At 35.4% G+C, this 15,825-nt stretch overlaps 1 protein-coding gene across 16 annotated transcripts in view; it reads right to left on the bottom strand.

The window, feature by feature from the left end:
- The window catches only part of UBR5 (ubiquitin protein ligase E3 component n-recognin 5), a 137,696-nt gene that overhangs the window by 32,843 nt on the left and 89,028 nt on the right, over positions 1–15,825 (bottom strand). For 8 of the 16 annotated variants that reach the window (XM_086336216.1, XM_086336214.1, XM_086336211.1 and 5 more), the window contains exons 23-34: positions 11,973–12,124; positions 11,447–11,542; positions 10,948–11,071; positions 5,566–5,663; positions 4,755–4,903; positions 4,346–4,437; positions 3,362–3,508; positions 3,150–3,268; positions 2,939–3,065; positions 2,727–2,856; positions 1,665–1,825; positions 1,309–1,548 (exon numbers count right to left, since the gene is read on the bottom strand). In XM_086336216.1, the coding sequence (XP_086192342.1) occupies positions 1,309–1,548; positions 1,665–1,825; positions 2,727–2,856; positions 2,939–3,065; positions 3,150–3,268; positions 3,362–3,508; positions 4,346–4,437; positions 4,755–4,903; positions 5,566–5,663; positions 10,948–11,071; positions 11,447–11,542; positions 11,973–12,124 (1,635 nt within the window). Of the gene's footprint in view, positions 1–1,308; positions 1,549–1,664; positions 1,826–2,726; positions 2,857–2,938; positions 3,066–3,149; positions 3,269–3,361; positions 3,509–4,345; positions 4,438–4,754; positions 4,904–5,565; positions 5,664–10,947; positions 11,072–11,446; positions 11,543–11,972; positions 12,125–13,406; positions 13,892–14,235; positions 14,447–15,825 lie in introns of those variants that run through there. The other 8 variants (XM_086336221.1, XM_086336218.1, XM_086336220.1 and 5 more) reach the window with 3 other exon arrangements.

Consider the following 15,825-nt stretch of genomic DNA (forward strand, 5'->3'; position numbering starts at 1 on the left):
GGTAGCAGCATTCACCCGCTAAAGAGAGTTCCTTATTTACAAGTAACCCACTCTTTAAGAGACTTGACTAACATGACCTACTTTGCATCAGCTTATTAACCACTGACTTGCTGATGAGTGTGGGGAAAAAAATAAGTTCAGAAGTACAATTATAAAATAAATCATAACAAAAGATGGGGTGGCAAAATACTGGGTTGGCCAAAAAGTTCAAATTTTCTGGCCAAACCAGTAATTTCACTTTCTTAAAAATGTGACTCGGAAACAGCCAAGAATGGACAGATGTCTCCATTATAAAAGATGTCTAAGATGTCTCTTGTACATCTTAGAAACTTTGCAACTCAAAAGTGTGGCCTTGAGAGCAGCTGTATTGGCATGGTCCTATCTGCGAGTTCACAAGAAATACAGACTCTCAGGCCCCACCCAGACCTCCAGAATCAGCCTCTGCATTTTAATAAGATACCCAAGAGTTCTGCATGCATGTTAAAATTTGAGAAGCACTGTGATAAAAGACACCAGAACATTTTAGTTGCTAAACACTCTGACTCAGCCAACTTACAGCCTAGTTAGGTAAACTATTAAACAAATGGAAAAATGAGATTTAAGATTAATGTTGTAACTAGAATTGAATTGTTTTAGTCTTATCCTATATAACAAGGATCCCCGAACTTCAGAATTGAATGTGGGATAGTCTGAGGTGGAGCTGATGTAATAATAACAGAAATAAAGTACTTAAATTAGCCTCACTCCAGTCCATGGAAAAACTGTCTACCACAAAATCGGTCCCTGGTGCCACAAAGGCTGGGGACCACTACTATATGAGTGCACAGAATATTTTAAAATTCCATCATTCTGTTATTTAGATTATATAATAACCTGCCCCCCTTGCCCAAAGCTTTGGACACAGAGAAAGTTAAGAAGTCTTTTCATTCTTCAGCTTGGCCTTCTAGCAGGCTATATTTAAAGGTAAGGAAAAAAAAAAAAACAAAAGTAATGAAGCACAGAAGCCTAAAGTAAACTTTCTTACCTGATTACTTTTTTGGTATAATAAAAAGTGCCATTCTGAACAAACAAACAAACCAAATTGCACCCCCCCGTTATATGTCTATTACTTTAGACGTACAGACATGTAGTTTTTAAAGTGCTTTTCACATGTTCCAAACAAGATAAAATCTTTACCATTTGTTAAACAAATGATCCTGTACATAACCAGAGTGCCTTTGCCTCAGATTTAGTTCAGTTTTAGGTTTTAGTAACATCTGTAACGTTTGCAGAGAAATAATCAGAATGTGTTACCAGATAGAAATTTACCTGCTAGACTGATCAGACGAAGGCCGTGGTGGCAGTGGTTCCACTGAAAATAATTCCTCGCTGCCTTGCATGGCATCTATGCTGGTGCTTGCCAGAGTAAAAGGGGCAGTTGGACGAGCAATACCCATTCTGACAGGAACAATCAATGACTCTGCTACATTGCACAGTTCTTCTACTGCGTAAGGCAGCAGTGCTTGGAATACACGCTTACATTTTCCTATTGGCTGTGGAATAAAGTTGCTAGAGCAAAAAGGGAAATATAGAAATCTTCTGAATCTTTTCATATACATAATTTTATCATCACAAAAAAATGCGCATAAAAAATATAAAAGCCAAAATCAAAAAGAATGCCTTACTTTTTCTTTTTAGATGAAGCCATTTCCACACTGAGAATGACAAAAACTCTTGCAACTGATCGCAAAAACCTCATTGTCACAGCAATCGCTTCTTCTCTACGTCCTGGTGTGTACTTGTTCTGGAGTTCTTTTACTAGTGTACCTAGCAGAGTATCTAAAAGCTTTAAAACCAGTAATCACTCTGTTAATGTTGAGACATCTTGTAAGATGTAGGCATTCATAAATAAAAAGTTCTAACATGTTTTCAATATTAACATTTCATGATAAAAATATAAAAATATATTGAATCAACACAATGCCAGTGATTAACTTTGTGCCACACTCACTACTATGCTTGACTTATAGTGGGTCTCAAATGTCTGATTTCTTGTTTCTTGCCTTAAACTCCTACATATAACCATTAATATTTAGAAGACGAATACCTAATATGTCCAATCAAAGAAAGAATATACTTCACTCAATATATAGGATACTTAACAAAACATCAAAGTAGACTCAGATGTTTATTTTGATGAATTCATAATCCCGTCCATCTCATATTGTTTTGTGACATAATGTTTCTCTTTCTCATATCATAGATAACTTCTTTAGGACAGTTTCTAAGGGCAATGTTAGTTTTATGGCTCCTGACATTGCCAAATTGTTTTCCAAAGGAGTACCAAAAGAAGGGTCTCCTCATCGGTGTATAAGTATGTTCTTTTTTCCATAACCTCTCCAGCAGTGGGTTTAACAGTTTATATTCTTTTCTAAATTCATAGCAAAAGGAGATATTTTTTAAAAATCTGCATTGAGTTATTACTAATTTAGAACCCTGCTTCACACATTTTTATACTGTATTTTTAATACACTCTAGGATTTGTATTTAGAATGAAAAAAAGGAGCTCTCACTGATTGACTGATTTAAAATGAGAAATTTAAATCACCTCCAAAATTCCATCCCCCTTAATGTAGTATTTGATTAGTGCTTACTGGTCCATGGGAGCTTGAATTAGTAAAATTTTGGGAAACTACGTAACACGTGCCCTTTTCATGTGCTTGTAAATAACCATTCAAAGGACTTACCAAAATGTCTGCTGTACACTTGACTATAAGGCAGTGAGTGAAACAGTCCAACCGAATTGTGCCACTTTGTTGATTGAGGTACACTTGCTCCTCTGGCAAAAGATGGCCTATCCTGCTGCTGGCACTGAGACTTGAGGGGAAAGAAAGAATGCACTGTAATTGCCTACACTAACACAGGAAACAAGTCTAAAAAACTTTCAATGGATACATACGGGTCTTTATTCTCCTGTGACCCAAACATAATCATAGATTTCAAAGCATTCCAGTCCTGCAGAACACGCTCCAAAGCAAGCTGGGCAAATCTTGGGGGCTCTAAATCATGATCAGGCATATCTGAATCTACAAAGAAAAGAAGAAACTGTGGGTAAGGCAGAAATACACATGCTGGTTTTCCTGGGTGTCATAAGCGTCAAATCAACTCACCCTCAGGACTGGCTGTCTTCCGGTTACGATCCTCCCTGATTCGAGGCGGTCTGTACTGGCAGTGCTCCACCGTCTGCCTCGCAACTGTCTGCACTAAAAAGAGTAAGAGGTGCTCTCCTCTGCAAGACAGAACATTGTTATGAGGAAGAAGGCTATTTACCTGTGCTGTGCTTTCACAACTTAATTTATGCCCTAAAAATCCCACGACTTGCCTGCTATTTGGCAGAGTGACCAAATTAGTAGCAGTGAGCAGGCGATAAAGTAGATCAAGACGAGCAGATTTCTGTCCAGCAATTAGAGTTTTACATTTACATTTCTCCCAACAATCACAATAGGCTGTCGGTGATGTACGTTTGAGTCTAGAAAGAATTCATATACAAATACAAACACAGAAATTTTTAAAAAATACAAAGGCCTATACTGATATTACAGAGGCCTAACTCATTGAAACTCAAGAGAAACCTTGTTAACTTTCAAATAATGCAGCAAGGATCACTTCAGTGGTATACAGTCTGTAAAGCAGTACGAGAGACGAGGCATCTTAACTGTTTTGTCCACCACCACGTAGTATCTAGCACAGTGACGGCACTTGTTAGTAAGCAATCAGTAAATAAGCAGATTATCACTTTGAGATATTTAAATAAGATAAACATATTAGCCAGAATTCTTTTAATAAAAATTATAAGTATCAGTATAGTATCTATAAAAAAATTTCCACTTCTCCCACATATTTATTTATTTTAAAGCACAATAGATGGTTTTTACAAACCAGTTCTCTATTAACTATTACATCTATAGCACAGCCATAGGTGATGTCCCTATTGAGACCCTGAGGCACTGCAAATGTTAGTGCTGGGGTATTTTATGCTTCTTAGGTCTATGAGTGTGAAAACTAACTAGCCATAGCAACTCTATTGCTAGATGAAGGTTATTATATTTAGTTTAAGAAATAAACAAGGCACAGGCCAAACCATGACTCCCTTAATGCCTTAATGCCAGCTAACAGACCACACTACAGGGGACCTGAGACTTTGGCTGGAGAATACAGACAAAAACATTCTGTATATATATGTTTCTTAAAAGACTGATCCTAGTTACAATGTATGATCACATATTTCTTGCATATCAGGCTATTTTTAATACGGCAGTATGAATCTAAGTAGTTTACAGCATTAAGAAACTAAAATCGCACTCACTTGCAATCATGACCTTTATGACAAACCCTTGCACATTCCGTACAACAACAGAGCGACTCCAACAAGCCACAAGTACGACACTCAAAAATATCCTAAAATTAAAAGGATATACTTTTTAAAAGAATGATATGTATATCTCAAAAGGATTATTTCTGGTATTTTCTAAATTCAATCACAACAACAGTAGAGCAAAATTAATATGCTCTGGAAACAGTCACAAATGGATACACAAATGGGAATCAAAAATTACCAGAAGAGCAAAAATAATTTATATCATCCAAAAAAAGTAGCATAATTAAACATTAGACTTCCAATTCCAAAGCTAAGAGCTATAACTCCAGTGATGGTCAAAGAGAAGAAAAGAAAATCTGAAGATAGCACAAATATAGGTAAATGTAAAATAACTTACCTGGTTAATGTGCTCTGCTCCAGTCCATGTAAAACTGCAGGTATCATTACAACATAAGACATATAAAGGAGAGTCATCAGGGTTGGTACCTGATGGGCAAACCATGCCCATAAATACATCTTCCTCTTTTTCACTTGAGGATACTTCAGCTAAGATTAAAAACACAGTAGTTCACACATCAAGAAAGAACTTAAGCACTACTTTCCTCAAATGGAAAAGTTCTAACATGTTCACAGTATAAATCAGAAACTACTACATATTAATAAAATAAAATGACATACAAAGTTAACATTGCAAAGAAATCCAGTCAATTCTGGTGCAAAGTAAAGCAAAGTGTAATTACATCATAACCACACAAGAGAACAATAGAAATACATCAAACATCAGCCATCTAAGTGCTCAACTCTACATTATGCAGTTAAGATTCAAGTTCTAGCTCTACTGAACAAATTATACAGATAATCACATAAATTAGTCACAGCCACTATTTTTCAAAAGATAGTCAAACTTTTACAGATTCACAAAACTACTGAATCTTTTAAAGGCTGGACGGCAAGAACTGATATTCCTTAACACTTTCTATTAGGCGGTAAATCCCAGTCAGAAAGAACAATAAGACATCTGGTCTGTTCTTTCCATAAAATTTTATCACCAATACCAATTAACAGGCTGACAATATATGCTTGAAAAAAGTACATGAATTTTATACATATACACAAAAGAATTAACTTGATAGTTTCTAATCAATTATAGAAGAGAATCTAGTCAAATTAAAAAATAAGCAACTCATTTAGAACTTGAAATAAATTACCTTTTGCAATTTTCTGGGCTGTTTCTAAGATGGTAATTGCAGCAGGATAAGCTCGGCCACTTACAGCAGACATAAATGGGGTCATACCTCTTGCATCCCTAAAATAAGAAAAATTGTATATAAAAATAGTATCAATTATTTTCCTTCCTGATATTATAAAAGAAACATATGTTCAGGATGAAACAAAAAACTAGTTATGTTTTAGTAAATAATGTCAGTGCTCAAAGAAAATCATTGGTGATATTTTCTGATCTCATATTATCTCTTAAGAAAGTCACTTCTGTGGAATCTTTGTGTCTCTAAACCACGCTTTCCTTTTTTGGCTTTAGTGACTTTAAAGAATATAGCAAGGGTTCTGGAGTAAACTAATACTTTCTAGATGTGGGCATAGTAACAGGCTCTATCTCATACAATTTTGAGGAAGAATAAAAGAATTATTACTTCAATTCAACAGACTGCTTAGCAAAACACATGTATTCGGTAAGTGTTAGCTATTATTATTACTAAGAATTTTCACTTTAAAATGTACTTTAAATATTCTTCACTGAATTTCTATTCCCTTCTAGACCCTTGCATTTCCCAAAAGTCAGTTTCTCAGCCATTTGTACCTCCCTCTCTTCCATTATAGCAACTACCACTTCTCTCACAATAATTCAGTTCCAACATCTACACTTGCTTATTTGATAAGGCTATTTAAGATTTCCCAATGATACTTTACATTCAACATATCTAAAACTCAAATAATCTTTCTCTTCAAAACCGCTCTCTATCTAACTTATTTATGTCACCCAACAGTATCACTGTCCCAAGTAACTTCAGACAAAAAATGTGGATTCTTCATGAAGTCTTTCACCTAAACCATGTTTTAATGCATCTTTCTTTTCCACTTTCAACAACTCTTTAATTCAGTTTATTGCAACACACACATTAAAGGTTATAACAAACATATAAAACATACTTGACTTGACTCTCCTTTTTACTCTTGCCTATTTTAATCTCTTTTATACCACCACTTTGATAATATTACAGTCTAACAAAGGCAGTTATTCAGAGCACTGAAGCTCAAAGAACAGAGACCAAAGTGGTGATTGTGACCCATTTTTTTTTTCCAGATTCACTCGCAATTGTTCTCTTCTAATCCTTCACTCCGAACTGGATGAATTATGATTTCTTAAAATACTCATACTTCTCAATGTTGTTGTTCCTTCTCCCTATTTTTCATGGTTCTACTCAAACTTAATCTTCATAAGGCTGCTTTCTGTATAATGAACACATTTCTCCCTCCTGTTACTCCAAAGTATACTTATGTGTCCTTTTAGCCAGAGTCAACCAAGGAAAAAGTTCAGATAAGTAAAATCAGAATTCAAAGAGAAGTTATACCAAACAAGTAACAAAGCATCGTAAGAGACTTACTACAAACAACTGTACACCAATAAAATAGACAACTTAGAAGAAATGGATAAACCGAGAGACATACAATCTCCCAAGACTGAATCAGAAAGAAATAGAAAATATGAACAGAATGATTATCAAGAATGACACTGAATCACGGGTTCCCTGGTCTAGTGGCTAAAACTCTAGATAAAATACCAGCAAGCCAAATCCAGCAATACACTAAAAGGATTATATACTATGATGAAGTGTGTGTGTGTGTGTGTGTGTGTGTGTGTGTGTGTGTGTGTGTGTGTGTTGGGGGGGGGGCGGGCACGTGTGGCTTTATCCTAGGATGCAAGTACTGTTCAATATCCACAAATCAACCAACATAATATACTATATCAACAAATTATAAAATAAAATGGTAAGATCATCTCAGTAGAAACAGAGAAGGACTGAGACAAAATTTAACATATGATAAAACCCTCTAGAAAGTGGATATAGAGGGAATGCATCTCAATATAATAAAGGCCATACACTGACAGGCCCACAGCTAACATCACGATAAAAGGTGAAAAGTTGAAAGCAAGTCCTCTCAGACCAAACAAGGATACCCACTCTCACCACTTTTATTCAACAAGTATTTTAAGCCCTAGCCACAGCAATTACACACACACAAAAAAAAAACAAAAAAGTATCCAAATTGGAAAGAAGTAAAATTATCACTATTTGTAGATGATATATACTATATACAGAAAATTCTAAAGATGCCACCAAAAAGCAATTAGAACAAATAAATGAATTAAGTTGCAGGAAACTAAAGTAATATGCAGAAATCTGTTGCACTTTATACACTAACCACAAACTATCAGAAAAAGAAATTAAGGAAACAGTCCCACTTATGATCGTATCAAAAATAATAAACTACCTAGGATACATCTAACCAAGAAGGTAGAAGACCTATACGTGGAAAACAGTAAGACACTAATGAAAGAAATTTAAGATGACACAAATGGAAAAATTAACCTTGCTCATGGATTGGAAGAATTAATATTACTGAAATAACCATACTATTCAAAGCAATCTACAGATTTAACGCAATCTCTATCAAAACAGACATGACATTTTCCACAAAATAATAAAACAAAACCATGAAACATCCCAAACAGCCAAAGCAATCTTGAGGAGAGAAAAAAAAAACAAAGCTAGATGCATCATGTCCCCTGACTTCACGCAGCACTAACAAAGCTACAGTAATCAAATGGTGTGGTACTGGCACAAAAACAGACACATTCTGTCAATGGGACAGAACAGAGGACCCAGAAATGAACCCACACTTACATGGTCAATTAATCCACGACAAAGAGGTAAGAATATACAAAGAACAAAAGACAGTCTTTTCAATCAACAGGACTGAGAAAACTGGACAGCTAACAGCAAAAGAATCGAACTGGCCTACTTTCTCACAATATATAATGAACTCAAAAAGGATTAAAAACTTAAATGTATGACCTGAACTCATAAAACTCCTAGAAGAAAAAAGAAAACAAAAATAATATGCTCTTTGACATTGGTCTTAGGGTTTTTTTTGGCTCTGTCTCCTCAGGAAGGGAAACAAAAGCACAATCAAACAAATAAGACTACATCAAACTAAAAAGCTTTTGAATACCAAAGGAAACCATCAACAAAAGGAAAAGGCTGCCTACTGAATGGGAGAAGATGTCTGTACATGGCATATCCATTAAGGGGTTAATATCCAAACTATACAATTTAACATCAAAAAAAACCCCAATCTGGTTAAAAACTAGGCAGGAGACTTGAACAGACATTATTCCGAAGGAGATGTAACAGATGGCCAAAAGACCCATGAAAAGATGTTCAGTATCACTAGACATCAGGGAAATGCAAATCAAAACCAAACCATAGTAAGACATTACTGCACACCTGTCAGAATTGCTATCAAAAAGACAACAAATAAGACGTGCTGGCGAGGATGTGGAGAAAAGGGAAGCCTTGTGCAGAACAGACTCACAAATACAGAGAACAAACTGGTGGCTGCCAAAGGGGAGTGGGTTAAAGGAATGTGTGAAATAGGTGAGGGAGACTGAGGTATAAACTTTCAGTTACAAAATAAATAAGTCATGAGGACCTAATGTACAGCATGCTGCTGCTGCTAAGTTGCTTCAGTCACATCAGACTCTGTGAGACCCCATAGACAGCAGCCCACCAGGCTCCCCCGTCCCTGGGATTCTCCAGGCAAGAACACTGGAGTGGGTTGCTATTTCCTTCTCCAATGCATGAAAGTAAAATGTGAAAGCGAAGCCGCTCAGTCGTGTCCAACTCGCAGCGACCCCAGGGACTGCAGCCCACCAGGCTCCTCCATCCATGACATTTTCCAGACAAGAGTAACGCAGTGGGCTGCCACTGCCTTCTCTGAATGTACAGCATAGGGAACTATAATCAATTATACTGCAATAACTTTCTATAGTGGGAGATGGTAACTAAACTTATGATCATTTTGTAATATGAAAAAAATATCAAATCAGTATGTTGTATACCCGAAACAAATATAATTTTAAGTCAATTCTACTGCACTAAGAAAAAACAAAACAAAACTGAGTTATCTCCATGGTAAATAATACACCACACAGGAAACTGTTAGCAACTCTGGAAAATTCTCCTATTTTGCAGTATAAAAAAAGCAAAAAAGGGCCAGTTTGATAATCTCTACACTTCTCACCTAAATGTCAGGCAAAAGAACACCACCTGTCTTAATATCAGCTTATTAACACATCAGTTTATTAATCCGGTGTTTTCCAGATATATATTTTCTTAAAGAGGAAATAGTAAACCGTTTTGAGGGTACTAAAATAAAGGACTAGCGAAAAAGAAATTAATTGCAGAAATACAAGATGGATTAATAACAAAGAGAAAGGGAACAAGAACATAGAATAACTTTTCAGACACCACCACGAGAAAATCATAAAAAGATAATATACTTAGAAATACCATAAATGCAACAAAAATGACAACTGAAATGAAAGCAGAAAGTTGTATGTGTGTGTCTATATATATATATTTTTATCTATGCCTCAAACTACAAATTAGTAAGATGCTTCTGTAGTAATAACTATATTTACAATCCAAAGACTTTATCTTACTAATGGGGCAGCCTTCATTAAAGTAATCAAAATTTCATAAATGTGGTCGTTCTCATCCTAAGAGTAGTAAGGCTTAAACAGGAAAACTCCCTTGCCCTCAAAAATACAAAAAACTCAAAACATCTTCTTGTACTTAAGTAGGAAAAGTGGCATAAGGGTTAGGCATAAGGGAATTTCAGTTCTGTAAAAAAGACACAGACCAGGTCTGAAATTCCAGCTATGCCACTCACTAGGTTTTGGGATCCTGAGCAAGTTCCTGCAAACTATCTACTCCAGACAGTTATATCTAGAATAAAAGAATTAATGCAAGTAGAATTTGGCACAGATTAATAACTATTAATCTGTTATAATCATTAGTAACTATTATATAATTATGAGTCTGTAAAGGAAGATAAACAACCATACTAAAAGTAGAGATGTAACCTATTAATGGTTAATGAGCATTTACAACAGAATATTTACCAAGAAAGTCATACTTCTAGTATAAAGCTTGGGAAAGAATCTGTACAATTTTTAAACTTCTCCAGGTGACAGTGATATAACTAACTTATGGATTCAACATCTACGGGTAACTATACTGTGATCTTTTTAACAAATAAATATACACCCTGATCAATCTAACATATAAAGATACACCCTGTATTCACTTAGTTTATCTGTATTATATTCAGAAAGCTTTTTTCACTAAAGATAGGTTAGTAACAGAGAATACAATGCTAAATTGTGATAAATTATCTTAAATTCAATTAAGATAATTGTTGTTCCATATACTGCAAAAAGACTGACCTAACAACACAAAAAGGAGTTAAGCCAAATCTTTATCTCAAAAGTATATTAAACTTCTTACTTGGCAGAGAGGAGTTCTCGAAGATAGGGCTGCAGAACAACACTATCACATAACAATTTTAATATAAAATGAGCATTGGCCTTTCGATCCTTGGATTCTACTACAGCTGGCTCTGTGGAAGGACCTGTAATTAAGCACATCCATTTGGTAACAAAACAAGAGTATACAAAACAAGAGTGAAAGACTATTCTAGAATAACATACCAAGGATCTTTAAAATATACCACCAAAACAATATTCTGGTATTAGTAACAAGTTAATAACTTCATGACAGAAAATTTAAACATATTAACACATTTTACAAATCTCAACTGATGAAATGCATGCCCATACACACCTTAACTTCACTGACATATGGAAGGTAAGTCAGAGGATTAGACATATTTCAAGCCAAGAAAAGTCTCCTTGAGATAAAGTGTAGATCTCTAGAAATATATATATACAAAGTGTGTACTTTATCTTCCAAATACACAGGTAGATAAAATAATAGAGATTCTCACCTGGAATGGTGGAGGTGCTTGGTCCTTGACCGGTGCCAGTCGCTGCTGTGGTAAGAGATCCCACAGCAGGGGCCAGGATAAAATCAATGTCACCATCTTTCAGTAAACAGAACAGCAGGATGTACATCATTATAGGAAACATATCCCTACCATGCTCATTTAACTGGCCTTAAGGCTTTTCTCTGCAAGCCAAAGGTCAAATCGGACAGAGGTTTCAGTGGAAACTTTTTTCCCAAACTATAAGAGGATGAACACACTAGACAAATTATTGACTTGATATAATACTAATTGGCTTCTTATCAGTATAGAAATACATATTTCAGTAGGAGAGGGCTATCTAACAAGACTTTCTAGAATTTTAATTTTTAACTTACAAACACCTTAAACCACATCTTCATAGACTAGTTATAATACTCTTTATGCCAATTTTTAACTATTTCAGATTTCTAAATACCCCACTGAAATGTTTCTTTTCTTTCATGACATTATCTTTTTGTTTAACACTAAACAAAATAACAGGTCTTACCAGGATCCATTGCAGGAGGGTCAGGAACCCAACTAGGGGGAGCTATAGGAGGTGAAACTGGATCTTGGTGGTCACTGGATGAAGCTCCAGCTTCATGTCTACCCAAACCAGCTGCTCTCAACGAACGTCTCATCATTTCCCGTAATCTCAAACTAGAAGAACATGGACAAAATCAGAGCTCACTACTATGTCTAAATGTAACAATAAGGTGCACAGAACTTCTCATCTGAGAACAAAGTTTGTTCTACAAGCAAATACTCCAAGCAGGAAAGTGACACAAATGCCAATTCTGGAATCACGAAATAAGTCAGCAAGGAACAGAAATTCAACTGGGGGATCCCAGAACCGAGTTCAGCACTTAAAACCACTGTATTAAGCTCCCACACAAACTTAAGCACAGGGAACAAAAGTTGCGGTGAAGTAAAATTAGAAATAATCTTTTATACAGTAAAGATAAACGAACACCTGAACCTTAAAACAAAAAATTCTGTCCCCTGCTTATTACCAGTAAGAATTAAGTTTAATATATACATTAACAAAACATATGTATTAGCACAAAACCAATATTTTTACCCCACCAAATCCCTTTTCTGTGATCTCAAAAGCAAGTGAACTAATATCCACACAGTAAGTAGTTTTCAAACAAGACCAATTTAGATTAATTTTTTTTTTACAAAAAAAAATTTTTTAACAGTACAACTTCATCCCAAGGAAATCAAATAATGAAATTGGAGCTTATAAAATATGTTATTAGAATACTGTCTGGGCATGGATATATTTTTCTTCCTGCTATACAGAAAAAAATATGGCACAGGTGTGCACATCACTAAAAAATAATCACAAACACAAGACTTCATTCGGGAACTAGTGTATTACTTGTACAAAAATCTGTACCTCTGAATAAAAGCTTACAAAAGCTACAAAATTAATACATTAAGAACTAGCAGCAATTGAGAGAGCGCATAAGGCAAATCCCTTCACTCGGCCATGATTTTAGAGCTTTTAAATGAATAAAAAGTAAGAATTTAGATTTAAAAGCCAGGCCACACATCAGGGACTTCTTTCTCCTAGGCAGATTTAATCCCAAAGACATGACACTTCTGATGTGAAAAACCTAACATCTTACCACGTACACATTATATGTCTGCAAATAAGTAATTCGGAGTAATTTGTATTAATGCTTGAATTTAATCCAAGGGTAAATGTGTTTCTCCAGACCAATACACTTTCAGTTTCATAAAGAAAAAAAATTTTTAAAGCATTTACCAAAATATCTTTTAGAAGCTACCTTCAGGAACATACCTACTTTATAAGGCTTGTATATGATAATATATCTTTCGTTAGAGTAACTTTTTTGGAAGATTCTGCAAAGTAAATTTTAATGTCTAAAAAATATGTTAGTCATTATAGTATGCACTATTAAAAAATACCTACAGTTAATTGTTTTATGGTAACATGTCTTCTCTCTCCCAATTTAGAAGCTTTTATAATATGGAGGGGAGCAGGGCACAGTGATTTATTTCAGTCAAGGTCACTTCCTGTCCAAGACATCACCCGCAGACATTGGCAGTGCTACCCAAACAGCACCGCCCGGGTGACTGTTCACACTGTGATGCTCCAACACAATTGTAATTAAGCTCAACACAGACATTTAGTGTCCTGATGTGTCTTACTCAAAACAGAGAGAGAGAGAAAGAGTCAGCAATAATTGGGAAGCAGTGCAAATCACCTGAAAATAAATGCATGTTTTGGGCTTATCAAGAAGGCTTACACCAGGGTCACAAACGCAATGCCTACTGGGCCTGGAAAGTAAATAAATTGAGGAAAGGACAGTTAGGTGTAAGAAGTAGGGGGTCATGGCAAACTAGAAGTGTGCATGCTCGTCTAAAGGCATTCAAATGTTAAAAGAAAAAAAAAAATTTTAACATTGCACAGGCCAAACAAAACATATGGGCTATTTTCCAATCTCTAGCTTAGAGCAGATTAAGTATGAAGATAAACTGAGACCATAGTCTCATCTTGAACTTGCAAACTCCCAACTTTGTTGTTGTGATGTAGTCAATTCAATATTAAATGAGGGGTCATTCCTTGTCATTTAAAAAAATTGTCCTTAACCTCTTTTCTTCATTAGGTCTCGGGAACATTTTTAAATACAATGCCCAGCTCCTCTTACCGATTCTTTCAAAACAAAAAAAACAAAAAACAAAAAACAAAAAAAGAAAATTATTCTTCAAGATGTTGTACACAATTCATGAAGATTCACCTGTATCCTCAGTGGCTGAGGACAATACTGAGGAGATACCACCTTGGCTGCTAAGATTCAGAGTTTTGACATTTCTTCGTATAGGCTTGCCTGGAGTCATCGTATTTTCTGACAATATGGAAGAATTCAAGGATGATGTAATTTCCTCTTTGTAAGCACGTTATATCCATGCTACAGAAGCCTTAGAATCCAGTCATGTTCAAACATACCACTGTGACAAAAAAGCGAAGGTCATGTGTCTTCCAGATTAATAATCTCTAGAGTACATACACCTGTAATCAGATGCATCAATCAAGCCTTCCACTAAATCTGCCCTTTGAACTCAGGCACTATTCAGTCACATAACAAAACTTCTCAGTCAAATCATCATCTGAAGGCATTTAACAGTACTCCATTCAATATTGAAACTGCATCGGTTTTGAGCTTACAGCTCATGAATCCCAGCCTGCATAATCATCAAGGGGCATCGCCTAGAAAATCCATTGTAGGCTAGAGGAGGGTTTCACTTCAATGAAGCAGAGTCTGTGGACTTCCTACTGCCCGGCGTGGATAATAAGACTCCTGTGCTTTCATCTGTTCAACCGGCAGCCCTGAGTTTGAACTGGTTAAGAGCACTGCAGTGAAATCTTCGGCAAATGCCTCAAAGGAGCTTACTCTGCAAATTATTTCTGTGAGCAACACATCACCCACTCTTGAAGCTCCTTTTAGTCTTTGCCTTCAAAATAATCCTTACATGAAAAAAGATGGCAGCACTGGTATTGGACAACCATATCAGAGTCCAACTTGATTTCAACCTGTGTTTTCCCTGAGGAAATGAAATACCTGAAATAATTCAGACACTAATTTCTTCATGAAGAATTTAAGTCGCTTTCCATTTTAGACCAAACACTTTGTCTGCCTAGTGAAGTCCTGAATAAATAAGCTGGTGATAATTTCCATTTTGCATAGTCTAGATAATGTTTCTGTATGGTTTTAAATTATAATTTGGTCATCCATAAATAGTTTTTGATAAATCTCACCTCAGAATGTTTTTGAACCTGGGACGCTCTCAGGTTGGAACCAATTTTAGAAGAATCATTTTTAAAAGGGAGAGTTGAATATAGAACAGCAAATAGGCAAAGAGAGTCTTCATTTTAAGTTGACTTTACAACATGAGCAGAGTAAGCAGTGCTTCCACATTAATGATTTGTGAAGCATCCAAGAATTCTGGCTCTCATGTCTAATATAAATGTGCTTTTTCTCTTCAGGTAAAAAAAGAAACACCTATATCCTGAACTCTTTATAGTCTTCATCTATTCAAACATCTAGTAATTTTTAATGTGTTGTAAGTTTTGTCCATCCCAGAACTCTGAAGGCCTGAAAATTTTAAATACCGAACATTCATAATATACACCAGCTTTTCTTTTCTTCCCAGATCATTAGTACATCTGAGAGACTGAGCTAAGTAAACAATCTGAAAATAAAAGATTGAGGTTCTTTCAATTATTATTTGTTCTCCAACTAAAGAAAATAACTTCCTAGGAAAAAAGAATGACGAAAAATTTAAAACACATTCAAAGAATCAAGTTTAAACTACTTGTCTAAATTACC

Source organism: Bos grunniens, chromosome 14 (assembly GCF_055505025.1).
Source record: "Bos grunniens cultivar Pamir isolate PY7600 chromosome 14, Bosgru_T2T1.0, whole genome shotgun sequence".
In the NCBI taxonomy this organism is placed as follows: Eukaryota; Metazoa; Chordata; class Mammalia; order Artiodactyla; family Bovidae; genus Bos; species Bos grunniens.